Source organism: Strix aluco, chromosome 2 (assembly GCF_031877795.1).
Source record: "Strix aluco isolate bStrAlu1 chromosome 2, bStrAlu1.hap1, whole genome shotgun sequence".
NCBI classification, from domain to species: domain Eukaryota; kingdom Metazoa; phylum Chordata; class Aves; order Strigiformes; family Strigidae; genus Strix; species Strix aluco.
In genome coordinates this window covers 28,168,821-28,194,271 of record NC_133932.1, presented here as the reverse complement: position 1 = coordinate 28,194,271, position 25,451 = coordinate 28,168,821, and the positions used below count along the sequence as shown (strand labels likewise).

General features: G+C 36.0%; 1 protein-coding gene across 1 annotated transcript in view; it reads left to right on the top strand.

Annotated features, from left to right (window-relative positions):
• Positions 1-4,771: 4,771 nt before the first annotated feature.
• The window catches only part of TMPRSS15 (transmembrane serine protease 15), a 57,910-nt gene continuing 37,230 nt past the window's right edge, over positions 4,772-25,451 (top strand). The window contains exons 1-9 of the mRNA XM_074816707.1: positions 4,772-4,916; positions 7,370-7,500; positions 7,802-7,869; positions 8,724-8,768; positions 11,052-11,194; positions 12,901-12,945; positions 15,816-15,932; positions 17,862-17,981; positions 23,544-23,652. Of these exons, the coding sequence (XP_074672808.1) occupies positions 4,772-4,916; positions 7,370-7,500; positions 7,802-7,869; positions 8,724-8,768; positions 11,052-11,194; positions 12,901-12,945; positions 15,816-15,932; positions 17,862-17,981; positions 23,544-23,652 (923 nt within the window). The remainder of the gene's footprint in view (positions 4,917-7,369; positions 7,501-7,801; positions 7,870-8,723; positions 8,769-11,051; positions 11,195-12,900; positions 12,946-15,815; positions 15,933-17,861; positions 17,982-23,543; positions 23,653-25,451) is intronic.

Genomic DNA, 25,451 nt, shown 5'->3' with positions numbered 1-25,451 from the left:
AAAATTTTGTGATCTTGTCTAAGAACCTCAGGATAAGAAATACCATCCTAGAAAACTGAGGATTCAGCAAGTCCTCCAAATTGGATTATCCTGGAAATGGGTAAAAATAGGGTGTATAAAAAGACTACGTAGTCCTCTGCTGTCATGACTTCCCTGCCAAGCTGTCTTGCTGGGTCAAATATGCATGAGAAGATGTTTGAAGAGAGAATAGCACAGTAGTGATATATATTATGCCACTTTTAGTCAAGCAATATTAAATACTAGATTACACAAAGAATTCTGTATTTTTAACTACTAAAAATTCTGATAACTTATTTAGCAAACAAAGTCCATGTTTTTCACTTCATGTAAGGTTTGACAGCTGGCTGACCACTACCACGTATCTTCCTCATCCTCCATCCATGCAGTTGGAAGAATTAAAGGTAATCAATAGGCATGTTTTGGATTTTTTAAATATAGCATTACTGAGAAGTTGTTCTTTCGTATGAGCTCCCTTTTAAACTTCTCTTTATGATGTAATAGTAAAAATAAGCTCATAATCTGTTTCTCCACTTTCACTTCAGATCCATTGATTTGGTATTCTGCCTCCCTCTATGGAAGTCTGAATAGCAAAAGGGACGAATCACTTACACATCTGAAAACAGATTCTGTAAGAAAGCTGATTTTCATTTCGCTTTGATAGGGGAGGGCAAGTCTGTGTGGGTAACCAAAACATTTTCCCCCAGATAGCTAGCTATTAATGGAATGTCAGGCTTTAGGTACGTTGGTGATAGAGTGGGTATTAGAGGAATTACCTGAACACAACATCCCCTCCTTTCTATGTCAGCAGTCTTTTCACCCTGTGCTAGAGAGATTGATTGAACAACAGAATAAAAGCAGCCCAATAAGGCTATAAAACCTGTGGAGCTGCAGATGTGGATGCAATATAAATGACGTAAATTGTGAATCTGTTAGGCTTCTACCATGGTAATGACCTATTTCTTTAAAAATTACCTAATCTTATATTTCACTAGTATGACTTTAGTGATAATTCTAAAAAATTATCAATTATCACTACTTAAATCAGTTGCCATATTTCTCTGGCTTTGAACACATTAATAGAGTATTTGCCTTTGTACCATTTAAGCTATTTTTAAATCATGGTATAATTGTTTTATCATACAGTTCACAAGCAGTATCATAAAACTAGAGCTTAGAAAATAATATGCAACTGATTTCATTAGTTTCCTATTTACAAATTGTTTGCCAATAGAATTGAATAATCTGGTTTATTATTTTTAATTTTATATTCTTTTCTCCAGTGAGTAATTTCTGCACTGCAGGCTGTTGATGACCTGTGAATACTCACAACTTGTAGTAGATGGAAGTTCTCTAATTTGGTAGTAACATTGGTTAATGCTCACTCTTTTCCTGAATGGATCACAGTGTTTCATCAGTTTAGTCCTATCAATCTATAGAGGAAATGGAAGTGAAAAATAAACTTCAGAATTATAATCAAAAGAAAAAATATACAGCTAAGACTGCAGAAGGAGAATGAACAGGAAGACAAGTAACTAAATGAGGAATAAAAGAGTACAAGTAAGTGAAGTCAATGGCTAGAGGGAAGGTTGCAGTTACAGGATGTACTTGTCATTAAGAGACATAGAAATGGCCTGACAGAAACCTCTTAAAAGTTCAACCAAGTTCAACAAGTGCAAAGTCCTGTATCTGAGATGGAATAACCCTATGTACCAGTAGTGGCTGGGGGCTGACAAGCTGGTAGGGGTGTCTAATTGCTGCCCTCAGCTACCTAAGGGATGACTGCAGAGAAGATGGAGCCAGACTCTTCTCAGAATTGCATAGTGAAAGCCCAAAAGGCAATAAACACAAATTGCAGCAACTGAAATTTCAGTAAGACATAAGGAAAAAAAAAATCACTATGCAGGTAGTTAATGCTGGCACGGGTGGTTTTTCCAGAGTGGTTGTGGGGTCTTCCACCTTGGAGGTATTCAGATCTTGCCTGGACATGGCCCTGAACAACCTGATCTAATTTCAGTTAGCCCTGGCTTGAGCAGGAGGTTGGACCAGATGACCTTCATAGGTCCCTTCCAGCATAAACGGCTCCGCTTCTATAATTCATGATTAATGGTAAGCTTGCTTGCATTGGCACGGTGTTGAAGTCTGACCCTCTCATTTTGAAGATTTACAAATGAATATGGGAAATCATAGGTTCTTACATTCTTTTTTAAGCAGCTCACAGCAGTACAGACTATAACATGTTACAGACAAATTAATGAAAGAATTCACTCTTAATTACTATCAGCTAAGTGTCTAGGGCTTACCTATTAATTATTGCTACCATGACCTTGTTGCCGGCTAGAATTGTTTAGCAACTGAGTTCATTTGTAGAAGTCACAACTCCAGCTGGAGACTACCCATGCTAAGTTATGTCCTTGGCCAGACTGTAATCAATGTATATGAGCACATATACAACTTGACTATCACATGCAAGGTGATAGTAAAAGAACTGAACTGTAAATGCCCACAACTTTTACTTTTCCAGTTAATTGCTTCACCATTAGGGCATAAATCCAGAATTTAAAATGCAGTGACATCTGTGGGTATTAATGTTTATCTTTTAGTAGTGATATATAATGTCAACGATACAAATAGTTAGATTATGCAAAATATGACAGAGGAATCTCCATCTGCACAAAACTCCTCAGATCTGTGACAGAAAATGTCTGATTAGGAATAAACTTGTACTGTTTCATGCAGCACCAATGACAGCAGTGAGTTAACCCTGGCTGGCTGCCACATGACCACCCAGCCACTTCCTCATTCCCCCTCCTCAATAGGATAGGGGGAGTGAGGAAAGGAAAGCTCATGGGTCAAGATAAAGACAGGGAGATCACTCACCTATTACCATCACAGGCCTTGGTTTGGGGAAAAGTAATTTAATTTATTGCCATCCCCAAGTGGCACAGGAGGATGGGGACTGAAGGGTTGTGGTCACTCTATAGCAGCTCCTCTCTGCCACTCATTCCTCCTCACATTTTCCCCCTGCTCCAGTGTGGATCCTTCCCATGGGTTGCAGTTTTTCAGTATAAACCTGCTCCATCCTGGGCTCTCCATAGGCTGCATTTCCTTCATGAAATATCCACCTGTTCCAGTGTGAGGTCCTCTATGGCTGCAGTGTGGATACCTGCACCACAGTGATCTCTCCATGGGCTGCAGGGAAATACCTGCTCCACCATGGTCTCTCCAGGGGCTGTAGGGGATCCCTGCTGGGGTGCCTGGATCACCTCCTCCCCTCTCCCCTCAGGGCTCTCAGGGCTGTTTCTCACACCTTCCCCCTCACCCCTGGCTGTGGGGCAGCGTTTTGCCCTTCCTTACCCAGGCTTTCCCCGAGGTGCCGCCATCGTGTCTGTGGGGCTCAGCCGTGCCCTGCAGTGGGTCGGTTGGAGCCGGCTGGAACCGGCTGTGTCTGGCATGGGGCAGCCCCGGCCTCCCCTCACAGCCGCCCAACTGCGGACCCGGGCCAGCCCCGGGGCACCTGAGTGCCAGTACAACTATCATATAATTATTTAGATCTGCTAGATGTGGAATAACCTAACATGTAAAACTGAGCGAAATGAGATGTTTAGAGGTATTCTGAACTTCTGTGATAGAGTGAACGTTCAGAAAAATATAGAAACTTAAAACCCTTGTAAAGAAGATTATTAAAATTATTGCTGAATAATCACAGCAACAGAGATACTACTGTGTCACAGTTCAGCAAAGTGTTCAGCAGTACAAATTTAGTCTGCTCTTATACGCACATGAATATATATATAAAAATACATTTATATTCATACATGTGTGTCATACAATATATACAAAAGCAATTCTTACTCTAATTCATCTAGCATGATGACTCAAAGATCTCATCCAGTTGTAGAATATAGACTGAGTTCACTCTTGCTCTGTAAGGGCAATTTGATTAAATTGCCCTGAATTTTGTTTTTAAAACTTTGCATTTAAGTAAATATTTATTGTTAATAATCAGAAGTGTTAATGAATTTCTTTCACTGTGTTATGATAATACACTAAATCAAGTATACTAATGTCAGGCCAAGATTTTCATTGTGATATAGAATGCTTTAAATCTGATCAGTGGCGTTGCAGAGGCTTTCAAATATCCCAGTTCTCAAACACTGGGCAGAGAACTGTTATGTCATACAAGAGTCTTATTTTGAGCTTCTACTGCTGAATTACCGTTCAGTGCTGAACACATTGTTGAACTATGGCAAAGTAGTAAATAACTCATTTGACAGCATTTCCTATCTACATAAAATTACTTTTAAAGTAACTTCTTAAGCATAATAATGAAAGATATGGCTTTCATTGTTGTCCTCATAACTGCACCTGTGAAGAATTAGCAAAAACCCTATACACACTGTAAATCCAACAGCAGTATTTTATATTAATTTTCACTTAAATATATCAAATGACAAGAAATAATGCAAATCTGGTGACCAACCTTACGTTTCTGTTGGTTTGCTTATTCTTTATCTGTGACATAATCTTAAGCATTTCCTTTCTGAAGAGATTTCTTTTCTTCATATTTGCATATCTTGTGCATGAATATGGCTGTTCATGAATATGTTGTAAAATCTTATGTCAATAAAGTTTTATGGTATAATTAGTTTACAAGCATCTCCTATAAATATCTGTTCATGTGGATTATTACCCACCTTTTCAGGTTGTGTCTTTTGTCAGTCCTTAATTCATACAAGTTTTTGAGACAGAAATGAAACTCAAAAAATCACCTGATAAGAAATATGTTCCTCTTAGTTACTATGAAATTTTGTTTGCTTCTCTGCTTGCAGTTTTTACGTGTGTCTGTGTTGGATTGATTGTACTTTCATGGTTATCAATCCAGCAGTTAGAACGAGGTAAGTAGCTAACCTTTAACCTTTTCAGGAGTTCTTCAATATATGTTCAGACTTTGAAGCCAGTGGTGTTGTCATTGTAATTATATTTCATATTTCATGCTATGCTTTTAATGCTGGGTGGGAGGGTTGGAGGGGGGGGTTATGTTTTCCTGCTCTCCTCCCCTGGAAATTGATGTGAAGAAAATAAGTAAAAATACAGGCACTTGAAGCGTGTCCTGAAGCCATGTAAAATCATTTTCATGGTTTAGACTTTGTGAGAGGTCCCTAGAAGGCAATCCAAGCTATAAAGCTTTGGTTATTCAATTGTATTCATCAACCAGATAAGGTAATATGGCAAGTTGTGAATTTTTGCTTTTTTCTCCATGTATGGGGCTTGATTTAGAAACATATACTGATAATCCACTGAAGTGTGTGGGGAGCTTTAGGTGTTCTACATCTCTTGGAATCTTTTCATTTTTACTAAAAAAAATGTTAAAGTCATTTATTGGTGTGAGAGAGATTCTGCATTAGAATCAGCTCCCAGTCCTATGTAAAGTTAAAATCATTCTTAATATTTAGCCAATTATCAGAATGTGATAGAATCAAGCTACTGATACTCAAACTAAATTTAAAAATTGATGCAGGATGATTTTCAAATGGAACTGAAATTTTGGGTTAAAGATTTGGTGGATATATGTTAACTGTGCCCTGGTAAGGCCACTCCTGGAGTACTGTGTCCAGTTATGGTCTCCCCAGTACTTGAGAGATATGGAGATACTAGAGAGAGTCAAGTGAAGGACTGGTGAGATTCTGGAGTCTCCATCCTTGGAGATATTCAAAATCTGTGTGGACATGGTCCTGGTCAACTGGCTGTAGGTGGCCTTGCTTGAGCAGAGGGGTTGGAGCAAATGACCTCCAGAGCTCTCTTCCAACCTAATCCTTCTGTGATCTACATTTTTGATTGGAAGAAAATGTATTTAGGTCTATGGAGCCATCAACACTAATAGCAAAATGATATTTTGAAGTGGGGTGAAGGAAACAGGTTAAGCAAAATGTTCAAAAAATATATTTTTCATTATCGTGATTTTTGTAGCTGAAAAAATAATTCTGATACATTGACATTTTTGGTGCCTTTGTTAACCAAAAGTTAACTATTTCATACTGAAGCACATGAAGGCTAAAGTAGCTGTAAGCCGTATTTTTAAAAAACCTGTTTTTTCAGAATATTCATGTTTATTACTTTAGTTGCTATTGGTTTTCATTCCAGATTTTAAAACTTGTTGTCCCTACTGATTTTCTTCCCCTCTTACCAGAATACTATGACATTCCAGTAAAATAAAATGAGCTTAAAGGTAATTATGGTGTATTACTGCATCTAGAGACCTGCTTTAAATTAATGACTTAGGTTTTAGGAGATGAATAGGCAAGAATTTAATAACATATCAATAATAATTATAAAACATTTTTTGAAAATTATATTAGACATATATATATATAAAAATACCTTTTCTATTTGAAAACATTTGTTTAAACAGATTTGCAATTGTTGTAAGGATAAATGGTCTTCAAAGAAGTTCAAAGTAGTCTGCTGTTACTAGTTAATAGTAGCAAATTGGTGTCACTAGGCTGTGCCTTCCATCACAAGCTGTTTATTATAGCATTTATTAGTTATCTGCTTTTGTCTTAAAACTTGTTTTGTATGTTAATGCCTTCAAAAACAACCTAAAAATACCACTGGTACGGTAACTGGTAAGCAAAAGACATTTTCTATCACTATCAACCACATTAATTCAGGTCTTATATGAAAATTTCCAGTGTGTTACACAGTGAAGAAATATTTTTATAATGAAATGTTTTATGCATACCTCATATGCTGTAACACATTAAAAATCAAGATTAACTTTTCAATAAGGACCAGTTATCTAGTTTCCTCATAAATCCTCCAGCATTTCATACATGTGTTGGTAAGAAAGATCACATCAAAAATAGTTTAACTAGTCTGACAGTAGTGTTTTCAGTGCTGCCATCAAAAACATAGTACATATATATAAAAAGTGCACAGCATGTAATACAGAAATTGTGAAGTAGTAATCCTTAATATTTTTAATCCAGAACACACAACTATTATTCTTCCTATGTATCTTTGTCCCTTGTGTTAAACATAACTGATCATAGCATTGTCTCCTTTATCTATTCACAAGGCTGCTGGAAAACAGCATTTAAAACAGAATTGAAAGTAATGAGAGCCAAGGACAAATAGTATTCATAAAAATATATTTATAGTTGCAACTATTGTAAACATTGAAAAATGTCATCACTTTTTTATAATCAGCACTAGGCAAAACATCTCTGATTACAAAGCAAAACAGAAAGCTAAAAGTTATTGCATTGATAATCTGCGTGGAATAAAATCTAATGTTTTTCATTTATTTCTATATCATTCAAACCACTGAATTATATTTTTCATTATCTAGCTGAAGCAGATGGGAATACTCATGCCTATATTGGAACATTTAAAATACTCTCTGGGACATCATTCACTCCTGCTTTGGAAAACAAATCATCAGCTGATTTTAAAATCCTTGCCTTTGATGTTGAACAGTTGGTAAGAACCTATTGGTCTCTGGTTAACTCAAGAGTATTTGGTAGATGCAGTAATTCCATAACATGATCTGCTGTTGATGGCTTTTTCCTCTCTCCAAAATTAGATATTTCAGGTCCTAAGCTTGGTCAGAACTAAATATATTCCTTATTTGTGAAAATCAGTGAAACATCAAGGAAAAAGTTTGCTTCTGTAGCCTAGATTTGGGAAGGAAAAATTATTTAGTATTAAAACTATGAATGCAGTTTCTAATTGGTTGTATTTTTATTACTGTATTGGTTCGAGATTTCTCTTTTTCCTATAGATACAAAAAGTCTTTCAAGCAAGTGACCTGAAAAACAAATATAAGAGATGTGAAATTTCCCAGCTCAAGTAAGTACAGTTTAATTAAACTTTGCAAATAAACATCAAAAGTCCTCACTTAGATATTTCTCTCAGGAGTGCTTATTATGCTTTGTTTTTCAAGAGATCCTGGGGAACATCCTATATTATTCCTTCCATGTCTTATGTCTTCCAAGTACTGCTGTGGGAAGTTTGACACCAATGTGGTTTTTTGGGCAAACTTCTTTCTTGGACTCCTATATGTCCATGCCTTGACCAAACCAGTAAGGCTGAGCCCGAAGACCAACTCACAAAACTTCTATATTTTAATGAATTGCTAAATTTTTTTTCTTTTTTTTTTTTTCCCCCCAAGGTTTATTAGTTGTTCTGTGTTTGTAGGGTTGCTGTCCCTTGCCATCTAGAAGAAAGTTTAGGTTAGAGACCTGCTGGCATAAACTGAGATGAATGGAAATACACTCATATGTCCCTATATGGACATGGATCCACTTAACTCATATTCCTTAGGGCACTAGCAAGTGAGGCTGTTATTTGACACCAGGTAAATCTGCACTCTGTGTGTCCTAGAAAGTCCATAAAATAGGTGCAGTAAGACCTGCTTCATTTTTTAAAGTTTGTTTGACCTGATTTTTCAATATCCTATTATGTTGATTGTCCTACTGAAGGCAAGCTGGCAAAAAAGTCCAGTATATGCAGTGAGGTCTGTAGTGTTAATTCCATCTGCACTGTTCTTAATAAGGTCCTGACTCAGCAAAACACATGTAACATGTAACATTATTAAACAGTTTCAGAATATGCTTCCATCCTATCCACAACATTCCTCCACTCATGGGGAATCATATGCTTTTGTGCTGTGTTTGGGTTTATTGTTGGTTTTTTTTCTACAGGAAATCTGAAGATGGACGTCAAAGATTCAAGAAGTCAGAGACTGGGTAATTCCATATGACAAATTTTACTTAAAATATGGGCAAGAGACAATTAAGCTAATAAAGTTTTTCTGTGGACAGTAAATAGATGAAAAAACCCCCATCTTTAGAGTGGATAAGGCCCTCTAAAAAGCATATGACACTTCAAGACATGCCTCCAAAAACATCCTTTAGGATTAGAAGAAAAAAAGCTGTAATAGTCCCTGGGACTGTCAATTTAGAAAGAAAAATGGGAAATGTAAGGACAGTGAAGTAGGTAGGAAAGTACCTAGAGAGGAAAGGATATCTGTGCTGAGCTCGCTTGTGGAAAGCTGCTTAGACTTTGGGCAGATCTTACATTATCATTAGTAACTTAAGTTTTAAATAAAGGTCTGATGACACACTATGATAGGCAAGAACAAAACAGAGAACAAAATATTAAGACTCTCGAAGAACTGGAAGACCTTGAGAAATGATTGCTATAATTAGTTGGTATATAGGTCAGACCACAAAATTAAAGAAAAGTGCACATTACATGACAACAGATGATGCAATTCTGTGATTCTGTGATACCAGCTGTTCTTGTGACATTAATGCTTTCTGTAAATACATAAAAAGGATGAATATTCAAAGGAGATAGTTCAGTTGAATGACTGTGCTTGCAAAAGACAGATGGATATTAGCCAACTGTGAATACATGTATGTTTAATATGGGAAGCAGAATTGAATTAGAGCAGTCTTTTGGTTGGAATAGTGAGGGCATAAACCTAATTAGCTAGAAAGTTGGAATATGATCACTTTATGAAGGATTTTATAACATCAGGGAATGGAGTACACAGTGGTAGGAGTAGGTCACTTCCACGTTTTTGTCCTTGTGAAAGTAGATCCAACCAACACAATTTGATTTCTGCACATAGAATGGGATTATTCTCATCAAAATTTGGGCAACAGAGATGGAGACATCTCTGAGCTAGTTGCTCAAGACTCTCTTTGTAAGTGATGGGGTTTTGAGAGTTTTCTTATCTGGTCAATTTAGATGCTTTTTTTAGGAGGAGATCAATTATGCCAAAGAACAGCTTATTTCTTTCCATCAACTACAATGGGAATCTAGGTATCTGCACTGTAAACACCTATATTTGGTAAAACCAATTCCACCCCCGTATCTTGACACAAATACAACAGACATCACAGAAAATATGATGTCAATGAATGTTGAATCCGGCTTTTAATGCATCAGTAAGGATTTGTCTTCATTTCCACTTTGAAATAATACTTGTAATATTACTTTGTCTCAGAAGTTCTTTTCTAGCTGACTCTTGTGATTTTAAAAGTGTTTACCCCTTTGGGCAATCACCCTTGAAACTGCTGAGTCACAAGGATAGCAATAAAAGCTTTTGTTTGCTCAGCATGGCCTAGGGGTTATCAGAAACATGTAAGAAATTAAAGAGGAGAGTTTTCCCACATATTGTAGATGGCAAACTATGCTCAGCAAAATGGCAGGATTAATCACCCCTTATCAAAAAGTACTACTGAGTCAGTTGCAATTGGGTAGTATAAATGCTTAAGAATATTAAGAATAAAAAGGTTTGTACCTGAATTTAAGTAAATGGAGAAAAACTTTTATCTTTAGCAAGCATCATACTTTGACACTACCTTAATCTAGCTACAAATATAAAGCAGTATCTAGAAGGGATGGGAGAGAGGATACAGAAAACACTCTGGATAAAATTCAGGCCTTATAGTAGTTAAATGTAATTTAACCACTGATTTCAAAATATCTGTGTTTTCAGCCATTACTGTTTCCTTATGAGAATCCAGGCAGTCACACAGAAGATCCTCACAGATGCAGAATCCACAGATGATGTTTGCTTTATAGAAGTGATCACTTTGTATTATATTTTTATACTTTTATTTTTGAATATATTATATAATTTTTATAACACTTCAAGGGTCACCATCAATATTTTAGGGCTTAAACTAGAACTGTTGAATAATAATAAACCTACTTCTCCTTTAGTTTATTTAAATTCAGCTCCATTGCAGCAATTGATATGAATGTTGTTTTGTGTTTTCCCACAGTGAAAGCAAGAGTAAATAAAGAAAAAAACCCTGTTTCTCCAAGGTTCAAACTAGCTGATAATTAAGACGTGTTTCTTTATGTGTCATCTTTGCCAGCCAACACTTAAACATACTGTGAATTTGCAAATGGAACTTGTGTTGGAATGAGATATTGTCTAGATGATAAGTCATATGACAGATTTACTTCATTAGCTTGCATAACTAATCACCTTCTCTGTTTTGTATTGCTAGTGTTGTTGTGATCTTCAACCTTTATTTTACCCAGATGGTGACAGTTGAGAAAGTAAAAAATGATCTGGTTTTGGGTATCAGCACAAATAAAACTAATATTAGCCAGACTTTGAAAATTGATGTGAACAGCATACAAGTCACAGGTAATGCTAGTAAACATTTTTTCTCTGTATAAATCCTTGAGAACAAAGGTAACATGACGGAAAACTTTGACACTCCAACAGCAAAAGGACTGTTACGTATGCTCATGGGTGCCCTCCTTCCCCGTTACAGAACTTTCAGTGGCAGTTCAAAGAACCATTTACAACCTTGTCAAGTCAGGATTATGTGTGTTCACTAAGGAGCAGGTAAAGGACAAAATAGTGATTTCCCAGAGAAAACCACTCAATTTCATCATTTTTATATAGCATAACATTTGTAATTTCATTATCCCTCAGATTAAAGCAATTAAGCCCCAACTGTGTTCTTTCATAAGTAAATGCAGTTATCATTTTGTTTTGCTAAAGAATAAGGAAAAGGGCTCTGACTCATAGTGAGTGAAGTCTCATTTATTGAAAATATGTCAGTAAGAACAAAAAACAATACAGAGTGTGGCTTCTGGAGAAGTACGCCCAAGGAGCTGACTTCATATCCTCTAAAGCTTAGGTAATGTGTAAAAGAAAAAAAAAAGGAATTTGGCTTTAAAGACTAGGTAGTTTTAAATTCTGCAAATATACAAATAGAGTGATTTTATGTAAGTACTAGAAAATTTATCAAAGCCTAAGTGGAAGCTCAACAAGATCAATGGGAATCCTTGCTTTTACCTCAATAAGCTTCAAAACAGACCTTCACCGAGGATGAGGATAAAAAGTAATTTGAAACCTTTGAAGTGGAAGTTGATTAGCTGACATTTGAAGACCTGCTGGAGATACTATTAAGTAGCAACTTACTGCTTTAAGAAGAGTGGGACATCTGGCGTGCAATGTCTCTTACTCTATTCTAAAAGGTGCATTTTTTGCTAAGTACTTTGGATATTCAAAAGCTAAATTGAGAGTCTTGACATCTTTATTTCTCTTTATTACTTGCACCAAATATAAGAAGTTGTTCTAAATAACTGCACATCACTGTGGAAAGTGATTGCTCAATATACTTCAAAGATGCCACCAAAGAAATTTATGAAGAGCTTTTTAAAAGGTTGTATATCTGTTGATGAACTTTGAAGTAGTCAAACTTTTCTTGCTGTGGATCATTAAAATGCCTCTTTTCACATGAGATATAATCTGTCCATTCCATCAGGAGTGCTTCAATAAAATAACTACTGTAACTAATTAGCAATCATAATCATATATGGCACTTTTGCATCCTATATCTCGGTATGTTCTGCAAGTGAAGTTTTACTCCTATTTCAGAGAGGGAGGGAACTATGACACAGGTGTGACTTGCTTGAAATCACAGTTTTCACAGTGATTAAAAATAACTTTCTTCCTTGCAAATTATCCTAGGTTAATTTTAACTCATTTATCTGGTCTAAAAACTGTTCTATAAGACACAGGTGTTCTGAAAATCTCCATAGTGTAAAAAGTGTCAAGACAGATTTCCCAGATGAAGACATTTTATATGCAATACAATGAATAGGGACTGAGGATTGAAAGGCATTAGCATAGACCTTTCCTCTTTAGGAAAATTCATAGAGTTTGAGAAAAGACTGGGATCAGGGTGAGATAGTCAGAAAGAGGGAAGCGGGACACTGCTAGTGATTCAAAGATAAATAGCCACAGCTGATTTTTTTTAAAAACTTTCTTTCTCTGAGTTGTATAAAACTAGATACTGTGCTATAAAAGGAATTTATAATGAATTTGCTTTCTTCCAGTAGCTGCTGAAAATCTTACTACAATGATACCTTTAACATCCTCAGGTCAGTATATTTCATAAAACAGAAACTATTTTTTGTTATCAATACAATATGAAGAAACGTAAGACTTGCTGTTCAGCTGGTATAACTTAGTAAAGCTGCCTTGGCTGTAGCTGGGACTTGACTTCTATGGTCGTTCATTGATAGTGATAGATTCAGTGGTAGTTAGCCATCTTTCGTCGTTTCTGACCATTTGAGAAAGCAGTGATCTGAAGTCTGTACAAAAGCTCTAAGAGCTTAATTAGTGGATCAAATCAAAAGTTGAGTCTCCATCAACCAGCTGAGGTGCAAGCTGAAGCTTTCACAGATTTAGGCAGGTTGATGAGGCTGGGGAGTCCTACTCTCATGCTGTGCGTACTAAGCAATGTTGATTGATAGACTTTCTTTTCACTATCACTATCATAGGGTATGAAGCAGACACAACTCCTTGGTCTTACAAATTCACGGAGTACAAACCTGCAAAAAGTCAGTCAGACAGCTGAATAATACAGTAGGTGCTTTGTAGCACTAGACGCAGGTAGAGCTGTTGCGTACAAACTGCATATAAATTATCACTTACAAATTCTCCAGGTCAGGATACTAGACCAGAAGCTTCATGCAATTTATGTGAGCTAAAGAAATGCACCTATGAATATGGGAGCCAAGTATTTATTGATAATCTAATTACAGCCATAACAATGAAGGAGTTATTATTAGTCTAGTTACAGACCTACTAACGTGTATAGTCCAAAGTGTAAAATTACTACAGCTTATTCCCAATGATACAGTTAAAACTGCTAACATACAAATTTTTCCTATCTATTCCTTCCTCTGATATGTTATCTCAATGCTCCCCTGAGTTCTAAGTTCAGTGTTGCTAATCATCCTCAAGAATAAACTGGGAGGTGGGCAGGAGGTCCTAGAGGAAGGGAGAAAGGAGCTGGGACTTGTCAGCACCCCAGGCTGGAATGGGAATAAATTTTCTGGTGTGGATTCCTTTCCCCTTGGTCTTGGGTCTGCTTGGGGTCATTTTTGTATGTTTGCTAACACTGTCTGCTTCCTTGCTTTTTCTGTTTCAGTCCAAATCCCAATATATGCCCAAGTTTTACCATATGTGGTATGTTTACATCTGCTGAATGTTTGGGTTTTGGCTCTGTTGACCCTAAAACCATCATTATCCACCTCACATGTTACTTTACTGAGATCACGTAGTAATTGACCATTTGTGATTTGTGCTTATACCACTGATGTCTCTGTCACTGTCCTGTGCTTTTACTTTCATGGGTTTTGCTGTCAACTTCTGCATGCACTTTTGGGAGTGGCTGTAACAATCCCAATTCTTTTCAACAGTCTTCAAGACATAGCTTCCTGATAATTGTCTTATTAGAACTGCTCACTCATGTATACATCCATGTTTTAGGTCTTTGAATATTTCATTCCTTCCAAAATAGTCATCCTTTAGAAAATATGTAAACAGATATATGGGTAGATATGTATGTATATAACACTTTGGAAACTACTGGGAAGGAAGGAAGGAAGGAAGGAAGGAAGGAAGGAAGGAAGGAAGGAAGGAAGGAAGGAAGGAAGGAAGGAAGGAAGGAAGGAAGGAAGGAAGGAAGGAAGGAAGGAAGGAAGGAAGGAAGGAAGGAAGGAAGGAAGGAAGGAAGGAAGGAAGGAAGGAAGGACGTTTCCTTCTCTGAACGTAGCTGTGTGAGAACAGTCCATCCAGCTGCACCCTTCCTGCACCTTCTACTGGGCTTTCCTCTCTCTCTCTGCCAGTGGAACTGTGTCCTTAAATTTGCTGACATAGAATGCTCCATAATCCATTTAATATAAAATGGCCTAGCTTAGCTTAATAGTGTTTGCTAAATAAGGATGTTTTGGCAGAAAATTGGTAGGATGTCCTCATGCAACTTTGTGCACTAGGAGGTCTGGGAGAGCAGGAACATCTAACAAAAGTAAGTCTGTAATTAGCAACTTCTGCCAGCAAAACTGATAGATGACAAACTATAGAAAAGGCCTTACTACATCTCAGTTTATTCATTCTGGTCCTTCACCTTATAAACTAAGGGACAGGATCCATTAGCTGTAGTGACATGGGGATCTTTTTCAGCTGAGGACATCATCATCCTACTCACATATTTGAGTCTTAATGTAAAAAGTAAAAATAGTAAACAGGGATGCTAATGCAAATTCAAAGAGAAAAAAAAAAAAAAGACTATTTGAGAGCTGGAAACACCATGGGCATCCTCAGTGATTGTTATCAAAAGCACCACTAAGTGGAAGTTGTGTTGGAGAATGACATATAAGCATTCCATTTTTCCAGAATGTTTTGCGGTTTACTATCACTAATATAAATTTACTTATGTACCTAGGCATTTGTTCATGTGCAAATATGTATACACACAGGTATGTATGTATGCCTGTATGCAAATATACAAATACTAAATAGGTTTGAGGCTCTTCTCCTCACACTGCAATAACTGATTTGTTGAGAAAATTTATAAGAAAATGTACATATAAATTTTAGTACTAATATTAAAGTTGTTGTAACTTGTCTTGTTTCAACAGATCCCATGAGTTTAATTACAAGTTCCCTGGCACGAACTTCAGGTCAGAACTTTTACATATCAGGGGAAGACAAGAAAACATTGCTGTTATTTTAACGGGAAAAACACAAAAGACTTTTGAAGTAATTGAAAAACATGTGACTAGAGCTAAAAGAATGAGATTTAAAATACATTTGGGTTCCACATTATTTTTCTTATGTTTATCTTGACATTTGACCTTCAGGATCAAGTCACTCAAGCTTGCATTACCATATCATTACTTAAACTGGGGTTTGGGGGTACAGTAAATAATGCAGATATAAGAACAGACTAGCTGCTGCTTAGTTCTGCCCAAGCAACTGCAGAGGTGCTCCCAGAGAGCAAGAAGTAGAGTTCTAACCATCAGTTGTGTTTGCCCATGTTCAGGACAACTCACCACAAGCAAGTCCTCAACAACTGTAGGTAGATAACTATACATGGGGAGAGCAGGGAGGTTATATGAAACAGTCTGAGATCTTAGAATTGGACTGTGTACAGCCTCTACTCTCATCACTCATTTCTCACATCGCATTCTTACAAATACGTGATATGCAGGTTTACCTTTGATTTGACTGAGGAGACCTCTTCAAAGAGAAGGGGCTTCTAAGGCTGTACATCCTACAGATATCGTATATGTGTTCTGTATATTGATGTATATATTGACATTTATACTGAGTGGTCATTTTTGTTTCCCATTATTTCTTGGAGCTTTTTTTGGGGAAAAAAAAAAAAAAAAAAAGTTAGAAAACTCTTACATGACTTCCCATGGACAGAAAGCCAAAGCTGTCAAATCTTTGAAAACCTCCCCTAGCCTTATTAAATGGTGAAATATACATGACATTTATAAGCATTTTCAAGTGGGTCTAATGTATTTACTGCCTTTTTTTGTTGAGCATAGAAATTACATTGCAATTTAGGGTAATTGTTTAAAAAAAGTCAAAATGTTTTACTAGAAGATTATAATTTCTTTCTGTCCAGTAGGTGGCAATGCTGTTTAGTTTTCTGAGTTGAAGAATAAAGCTAGAATTGATCATGTCATATGTAAACAATGTTTTCTTGTATATTGGGCTTGTGCAAAAGCCATTTACAGATTATTGGTTGAGTTTTTGTTCTGTGTCTAGAATGCACAGTTTTGTCTCTGCTCATCTGTGGCATTTCATTCATTGGCTCTGTATCACCTCCAACACTTGACTAAAGTATGTTTGGTTTGCTTCAGTTACCAACTGGATGCAAAATGGCAGCTCTTTTGCTTTACAATGTCTGCACTGCTGACACTGAAAGTGTTTTGTAAAGCACTTTGAAATGCTACAATCATCCAAACCAATTTCTATCTTTGTCACTTATATACAATATCATACAAGCATTTACTTAATCTGATTACAGAACTAACAGTTTTATGAAAAAATAAATCAAGCAATAATGGTTAGAGGCTGCAAGATCAGTTTTACAAATTAATATTTTTCCTTCTTGCATAAGGAATTTTGACCTTTTCCAGTAAGCATTTACTGAAGTAAAGAACTACATGAATAGATCTAGATGAATAGTTTCCATATAATTTAATGCAATTTTCAAGGATTTTTATATTAGTAGTTACCCAACGTTTATTTTAGCTGCATGGTTTTCTTTGCTTTAATAAGACCTACTTGAATTCTACAGCTCTCTAAGACCAAAACCATCTAAAGACTAAAAGGGCATGTTTGCTGTGGGTGAACATTTATGCTCTAGTAAAACACTGTTTAGTGCCACAATTTTAAAGATCTGCCCATGTATTTTATTTGCAGAAATTTGCTTTTAACTTATAAATTTAATTTGCAAACCTGAAAAGAATAGGGTTTCTGATATTCCTGGTATTTCAAAATCCAGCCTTAAAGGCTTTCATTTTCAAGATATGTTGGTTAAAAAAAAGAGATTCTTTAGCATGATGAAGTGCAATATTGTGATGTGCTGAAGAAATTAAATTAAATTGTATTCATCAAAAAACAGAGATTTTTTTTTTGCTGTTATTTAAACCAAAGTACAGTTTTCTCATATTATTCAAGCATAAGAAATTGGAAAATGTCATTTATTATATTGCATAAAGTAGTTTATTTGGGTAGAGAAAGGAAATGGGAATTCATGGACATTTTCTTCTAGCCCCACTTAAAGCATAGTTTCAAAAAATATGTCACTTCTGAAAACTTATGTTTTTAGTATGTGATATTTCATTCCAGCCTTCTAAAAATGCAGTTTTGTAAAACACGATAGAGTGGTTGATTTGATTTGTGCTAAAGTAACCAGTGGTAAGTCAATTTTCCTTTGTAGGGAAACTGCATTATTGCTGTATTGTTATTGCTATTGTCCTTATTATTTCAGCTGAGTGTTTGCCACCTGCTGAACTTTGTGATGATGGTGTAACCTGCATTAGAAAAGATTTATTTTGTGATGGAGTCTTCGATTGCCCAGATGGTTCAGATGAGTCTGAAAAAAGATGTGGTAAGGATGTAAACCGCTGTAAATCAGTGTTTTTAAACATATTTAAACCTGTCAGTAGTTTGTAAAGAGTTTACAGGCAATAAACTGCACAGTGGAGTCCAAATCAATTCTACTAATAACAAGAGTGATTGTTATAAATTCTGTCTTGTAAATTGAAAGGATTTTCTTTAAAATTCTTATTAATGAAGAATATGCTTAATAAATAATGAAGAAATGTTACAATCTGACTATATTAATATAAAATAGTATTGACATTTTTATTACTATAGAAATATTAATAATATTAAAAAATATAATGTAAAATATAAAATAATATAGAGATTTTATTTGAAGCTGTCTGCCAGTTATATCAAATAATGTTTTTTTCCAAATAAATTAAAATTATGACCCTATACAGATACAAAGTCACCTTCCCTAGTATCAAAAACCATCTAATGGCATATATGGAGTCAAAAGAGAGGTTTCTCTTTTGATTCCAGCATTAAGAATGTGATCATACAAAACACTAGTAACAGCTTTTCCCAGGTTACTATGTACACTCAGATACATTGATACCGTACATCCAGAAGGTTAGATGAGGTGGAAGGGAGGGGTCGGCAGTGGCAGCATTTCGCAGCTAGGGCAGGCGAGTGTAACTTCTGCCACAGTAGGATGGAGTCCTGGCAGGAACTCTAACTCTGTCTGTTGGCTTCCCACCTGCATCTCACTACACTTAGTGCAAGGGAATGGGAGTGTCTGTATGACTCTGACACAAATGCTGGAGCTGCTGGCACCACAGCGAGAGATGCAAGGTGATGATGTGAAAATCTGGGCAACCAGCTCTAGGTGGCCCTGCTTGAGCTGGGGGCTGGACCAGATGACCTCTGGAGGTCCCTTCCAACTTCAAGCCTTCTGTGATTCTGTGAAAATCTTACAAACCTGAAACCTGATTGGTTTTTAAGGGAAAAAGTTTATATCCTTCAGTGTCAGTGAGTTTGTTTGCCTTTCTCTGACTGCCTAGTTTTCCTGAGCGCCTTTTTGTGCAGAGCAACCACTGCTCCACATACCAGTGAACACTGTGAAATTGTACCAATGAGTCTGACTATGTTGCTGCTTACCAAAGTGCATGGGCAACTTTTTGCTAGTTTTAGGAAAAGTTGGAGCAATTAAATCCCTGAGTGTTTCGTTTATTTGTTTGGTTTTTAAACATAGAATTTGGTGCTAGAGATCTCGAAAGCTTATTTCCCTTCTGCTGTGAGAACAGCCTTCTGAGCTTTCCTGAGAATAACAACGGCGGCATTCTGGTCTGAGCTTTCAGAAACATGTAAAATGATGGGCTCTGGTTTAAAAACAAGCAAGCAAATAAAGGACTAATTTTTTTAAAGAATATGCAAGCCTGACTCTGAAGGCTGGTGACATGCTGACCCCTTCTGTCAGAAGTGGAATTTTCTTCAGAAAAATAAGATGAACAGCAGACCTGACCATTATCTGCATTTTTTTGAGTGCAGCCAACATAGAAGGGAGACTTAGCTGAACTTTTTGGGGAAAATATCCATCAAAATCTTTCAGTAGAATATCCACTGAAATGCATCTAAATGTCTAGTTAGCATAACAGCTGCATCTAGCTAGATCATAACAATGATGCGTTATGAGAAGGCCCCCTCTATGGTTGAGGAAATCAGAAGGTCTTAAAGTATCCTCAGCTAGACCTTTGTTCCACTGCAAGAGTTCAGGTAGCACAACCCCAAAGGGGTACATTCATTTCTATCATACTGTTTTTCAAGACATAGATTTTGTTTGAGGTATTTGTTTATTTGGTTTATTTTACTTTATTTTAAATCTAGCTAAATAAAAAAGTGGCTTGTAGCTAAAAAGTAGTATTATACATCTTATCAAAATAAATGTTTTCTAGTTACTATGAATGATTAGGTCTGAGTTTACAAGTTTTTCTCACATTTTATTAAAGATACTATGGTCAGACCTCTTATATAGGACAGAATTTAATTGATACTCATACACTGGTAGATACAGACAAAAATAAGCTCACCTACTTGCAGTCAAAATTATGTAGACATGACTCAGCTGTGGCCTGGAGGCTACACAGTGGTTTAAGTTACGAATTGTGCTTGAGTAGTTTTTTTTCAGCAGAGGCATAACCTCTTATGAACATGGCTTTTGGATCTGGTTTACATCTCTCCCTGAATCTCTACCAAATATAAGTTGTAAATGATCTGCTCATTTGTAACTGAGGATATTATTTCTTAATCAGCATTTTAACAGGCACTAAAGAATATGCACAACTAGCTGACAATTTCAGGAACATACATACAAGTAAAACTAAATACAATATCATAAGAAAACTAGCTACCATTACAGTCCACTTCAGGGAGCTAAATGATTTGCCCCTGTTCATCTTACTGATTCCTGGTATTTCCAAGCAATTTGTTTAGCAGTTTCAGCTCATAACCTTACAGAAATACAATTCTGGGTGGAGAACAAATTGTTGCTCCATGACTCTTATGTTGCCTTTTCAGCCTTAAAATTTTCCATCCAAAAACTCAGAGCTTTTCTAAATTTATATATTTAGGTTTCTTAGCAGACTCTGCAAAACCAGTGGAATGAGTGTCAATAAGCCATATGCACGTTTGGGATACCTGCCAATTTTTCCACCTCTTTGATTTTTCACTTATGTCCCATCCCTCGAGTAACTTAATACAGTCATATAAAAGCTAAAATTGTCTAGATTTTCAGAAGTGTGTCAGAGTTTCACAATGAGATTTACAGCCAATTCATAATTTGTGCTACAAGTGCTCTTGCACACAATGGAGCTGCTGCTCTTTAAACAACTTTGTTTTTTCATCTTGATTATTATTCCCTCTAGTACTTCTGATTTTAGCATATGTTAGTAGTTTTAAAATATAGGATACGAGGGTGAATTTTAATAGTCTCATCCTCCATTAGGTAGACTACAGTAAAATCTCAGATTCTCAGCAGAGATTCAGGCAACTGAACACCTTCATTTTTTTGGTTTTATTGATTAAAATTATCTTGAAAGGTTTCTTTCTGGCTCTGCAATGCAGTGCAGTAACAAAAGGCATTGCAAAAGTGCAGTTAGCAATTTCAATGAAAGGGTCTCTAGAGAAATGTGAAAGTCTGAACAGCATCTATTAATAATGGCTGGCATTGCTGAAAAGCAGCCATGTAACACATAAGTGTAAGGAAAGGGAGACTGGAGGCTGATCCCAGGAGGTGATTGTCTCTGCAGATTCTCTTTGCAGTTAGTGTATGTCTAGGCTAACATTTTGTGAGTACCTACCTCACAGCATCACCACAGCACTGACAGGTATTAATCGTATATAAGCCAGGAAGTAATGTACTGCCCTTGGCAGAGAAAGGTCTTGTCAACTGAAATATGTGGGCTTGATTTGACAAGTTTGGGGAGCTTCTCCCTGCAATTCAAGGATAACAGGATTAAGCCCTCCTAATGTGCCCTGTATGCAACATGAGTAAATCAAAATGGACAGCAGGATGCATGTTTGGGAAACAGTGAAAGTGGTTCCTACAAAAGATGTCTCCTGTCTCATCAGGAGAACAGCTGAGGCTTATCTGACGGCTCCAGGAGGAGGCAGAAGTGAAATGACTTCTGTGACCCTGCCTGCTTTTGACCACAGCTGCCTCCTCCCTGCAATGAGGAAGAACTGGGAGGTTCTTCAGGGAAATAGAACCGGTCTCAGCTATATTTCTGCTCATTCCTGAGATACTAAGCACTGACTATTGCTAGGCTGTGGATGAGCAGCTTAAGGACTTTTGCCTGAATCTTTCTGTCCTGTTTCAAGTTACTGTCTCTTAAGAGATAAGAAGAAACAAATAAAAGTAAACAAGAACAGAAATTAATTATTGACAAGAGCAAACATTTGTCATTAACTTTATTAGAACAATATGCTATGTCTCTATTACTGCCAGTGCTATACATTCTTTTTTAGATCAGGATGTGTCTTGCTAACCACATGTTGACAGTACTACTTTTTTTGCACACTTCATTAATAACAAGCCGGGCACTTCCCTTCTTCTCACACTGATTTTATTCTTCTCAATGGGAAATGGTTGTAAATATTAGCCCATTGGTAAGGACAGGAAACATATGAATAAAAAAGGACAGAAAAAGTCCTTCTATGCCAATACCCAGCTCTAAAGCTGTAGCCTATTCTGATAAAAAGGTTATATAGAATAGCAGGGACTTTTCCCTATGTATTTAAAATCTTATGTGTTCTGTTTTCCTCTCAAAGGCCATGTAGATTGCAAAAGGGAATATGTTTCTAGTCTAGCTCATGCATTAGACATATCATTGTTAGTGAAATTTATTCTGCACAGTTTTTATTAACAGTGCATGAAACAAAGCTTAATTTTTATGTTGTGTTTGCTAAAGTGGTAGTCAGAAAGAATTTTACACTTATAAAAAGAACAGAGAAGGAGACTCGATTTATCATTTTATATATCATTTCCCAGAGGAGGACTATGCTCAATAAAATTTCCATTTAATTTTCAGTATGATTGATTATTCATAATTTGGATAGTCATTATAGGTATGATTTAATTTCTGATGTTAATGAAAAGCTCTAATTTCTGATTATCTGCCTCAAATTGATGAACTTATCCTTATCTCTCCAGATAATCATGTATGGTACTGATTTTATCCTTATCTGAAAGTTCTATGATGCTTTCTGAAAAACTGAAGAAAAAACAGTCAGACAGATTCCTAACATAATGTTCAAGAGACGCAGCAAAAGCTTCAACAGTGCTTCAGTGTCTGCTGAAATAAAATAACTCTACATGAATTAGCATTTTCAATCTTGCTGAGGCTTAAAAATATATATTTTGTTTTTAAATAACTGATTTTTAAACGGAATAACATCAATAGAATGGAATAGCAGCACCAAGGTAACAAAACTAATTCAAAAGCTTTTTGAAAAAATGTATGATGATGGATGACATTTACCTCAGATGACTGAATTCAATAACTGGCAGGAAACTTAGAATATCCACTTATCTGTTTGAGTACTTCGTAATATATAAGGCGAGGAACTAGGAAGCCACTCATAAAAGTAGAGATAGCAATAGTCAACTATATCTCTTCTTACTTTTATTCACATGATATCAAATTGTTTCTGGTAGTGCAAACACAGTTTCCTGATTTAAAGTAGCTGTAGATAATAACTGTTAAGGCAAGATCCCGTTTCCTTACAAATGTATAAAAGAAAATGAAAGAAAGAGAGTTGGATTAGTTGAATCCAACTGTTGGATTTGAATTATTTTGATTGGTTTGGATTAGTTGGATTTTCTCTAATTTAAAAGGGAATTATCTGTACTGCTTTTTTTCTCATATAGTACTTTGAGATTAAATAGTCATAGGAATTAGAAGTGGGAGTAAATTGGTAGTGTGTTTTACTTTGTCTTCCGATTGTTGTTTACAAAGCATGTCCAAGGTAACCCATGTAAAACAGTATCTAAGGCCACCCTCATTTTGGTTCTGATTCTGTTTTTCAAATGGGATTTTGACAAACGTTCTTCATTATATCTTTACAGCTGCAGTTTGTGATGGAAAATATATGTTGACGGATTCCTCTGGGTTTTTTCACTCTATGAATTATCCAAAACCATATAATGCAAATATCATTTGCCAATGGATTATACTGTAAGCCATTTTCTAATAATTTTCTACAAAACATTTGTTGGATTATGAGGTGATATTGTTTCCTGCACACGAACCTTATGCCATTTGTTTATATTCCCAAATACCCAAGCATGGAAAATACGTAATAACATTTTCTTCTTTTTATTTATGTAACTTGTTTGAAAAACTGCATGCCTAAAACCCATAACCATATCAATAATTTTCACACTTACAAAAATTCTTAGGTATGATTTTGAGAATCTCGTGTATTATATGCATGCACAGGAATATATTTGTACACTCAAATCACATAACTGCAAGATATTTGTTTCAAAGTATTACAGTAAATACTAGGTATTAGGTAATAGTTTTATATGATATAACTGTTACTAACAGACGGAATTTTCAAGAATTCCCTTGTCATTTATGGGTACACATTTCATCTGAGAGTTAACAGTACCTGTGCTCCTAAGTCATTTAGGAATATGTTTTTAAAATGCATGAGTATCATTTGATATAATAACACCAAATGCCTTTTAAGCCCTAGGCACAAGAAGTGGAATTTGTTTAACGAAGGGTACATACCTACAGGGAGGGACAGTTATTTGACTTTAACACTCTAGGTCCACACCTACAGGGAGGGACAGTTATTTGACTTTGACACTCTAGGTCCGCTTCACAGGCCAGGGAGGAAAAAAACCATAGTATGTGATAAATCTCATCCTAAAGCACACATCTAAAATAGGTTAGATAATTACAATTTGGAAGCTCCCAAAAATCCCTACAATGACTGCCAATTCAGAAGTTACTGCTTTGAAAGGCAGTAATTCTTATTATGGGTTTGTAATAATGGCCATTCTTTGATTCTGAGAAGTATTAATTTGGTAGAGGAGTTTCAAAGGAGATTCAGGAAATGTCTTTAAAACTGGATAAGATTTGGACTTCTCATTCCCAAGGCTCCTTTGAAAGTTCTAGCTTCTGAGTTTGTTCAGGACTTTTGTCTTCACCTCGACACTTCAGGAAAAAGTCATGGTTTTGCTTCTGTTTAGTACATATGTTCCTTCTCATCTTCAACAATACTATTTACTGATAATTACTAGCTACACCTGTTTTAAAATATAGGTGTGTCACAGGAAAAGCATCCTTCAGAATACGAATCTAATTTTTTCCTCAGCTTATGGTGTTGCAGAATTTGAGCACGATAATCATGTCTCAAGTACACTACCTCCTTCTAGGCTGTCAATTTTGCTTCAAATGCTACTACAGCTGCAAGAAGCATTGTATTAGGTGGATATCTATACCAGGTATGTAGCTAAGAAAAGCTTGATTTTGGAAAGAATCATGAGTAATTCTGAATAATATAGTACAGGTGCTGCAGATCTGTGTAATTACAGGTTGATCAATGACAAAAACAACCATCAGGTTTCATTTTCCGGTTACCTGCTTTAAAAAAATCTGTCAACAGTAAAGGCCTGAAAAATTCAATATGGTACTCAAATTTTGTCTGCCTTTCAAAAAGAAGTGTTTCTGTGAGGGAACCTTTTGGGTTTTCCGGTAACCAGTGAGAGACATTTTATCCTATTGTTTTTATTATCCCTATAAAAATGTGTTAAAAGTCACCCCATAATACATTCAAGATTTGATTTCTTTTCTGGCTTTCTTTGTCTAGAAAGATTTCCCCATTACCTTTAGGAAAAGTTTTTACATTTTCACCCCATTAATCTCCTCCCCAAATGAACATGTAATTTCCTCTCCTTTTAAAAGTAAGATCAGCATGCTCAGTATTTCCCTGAAAGATTATCTTCCTGAAAGATTACCTT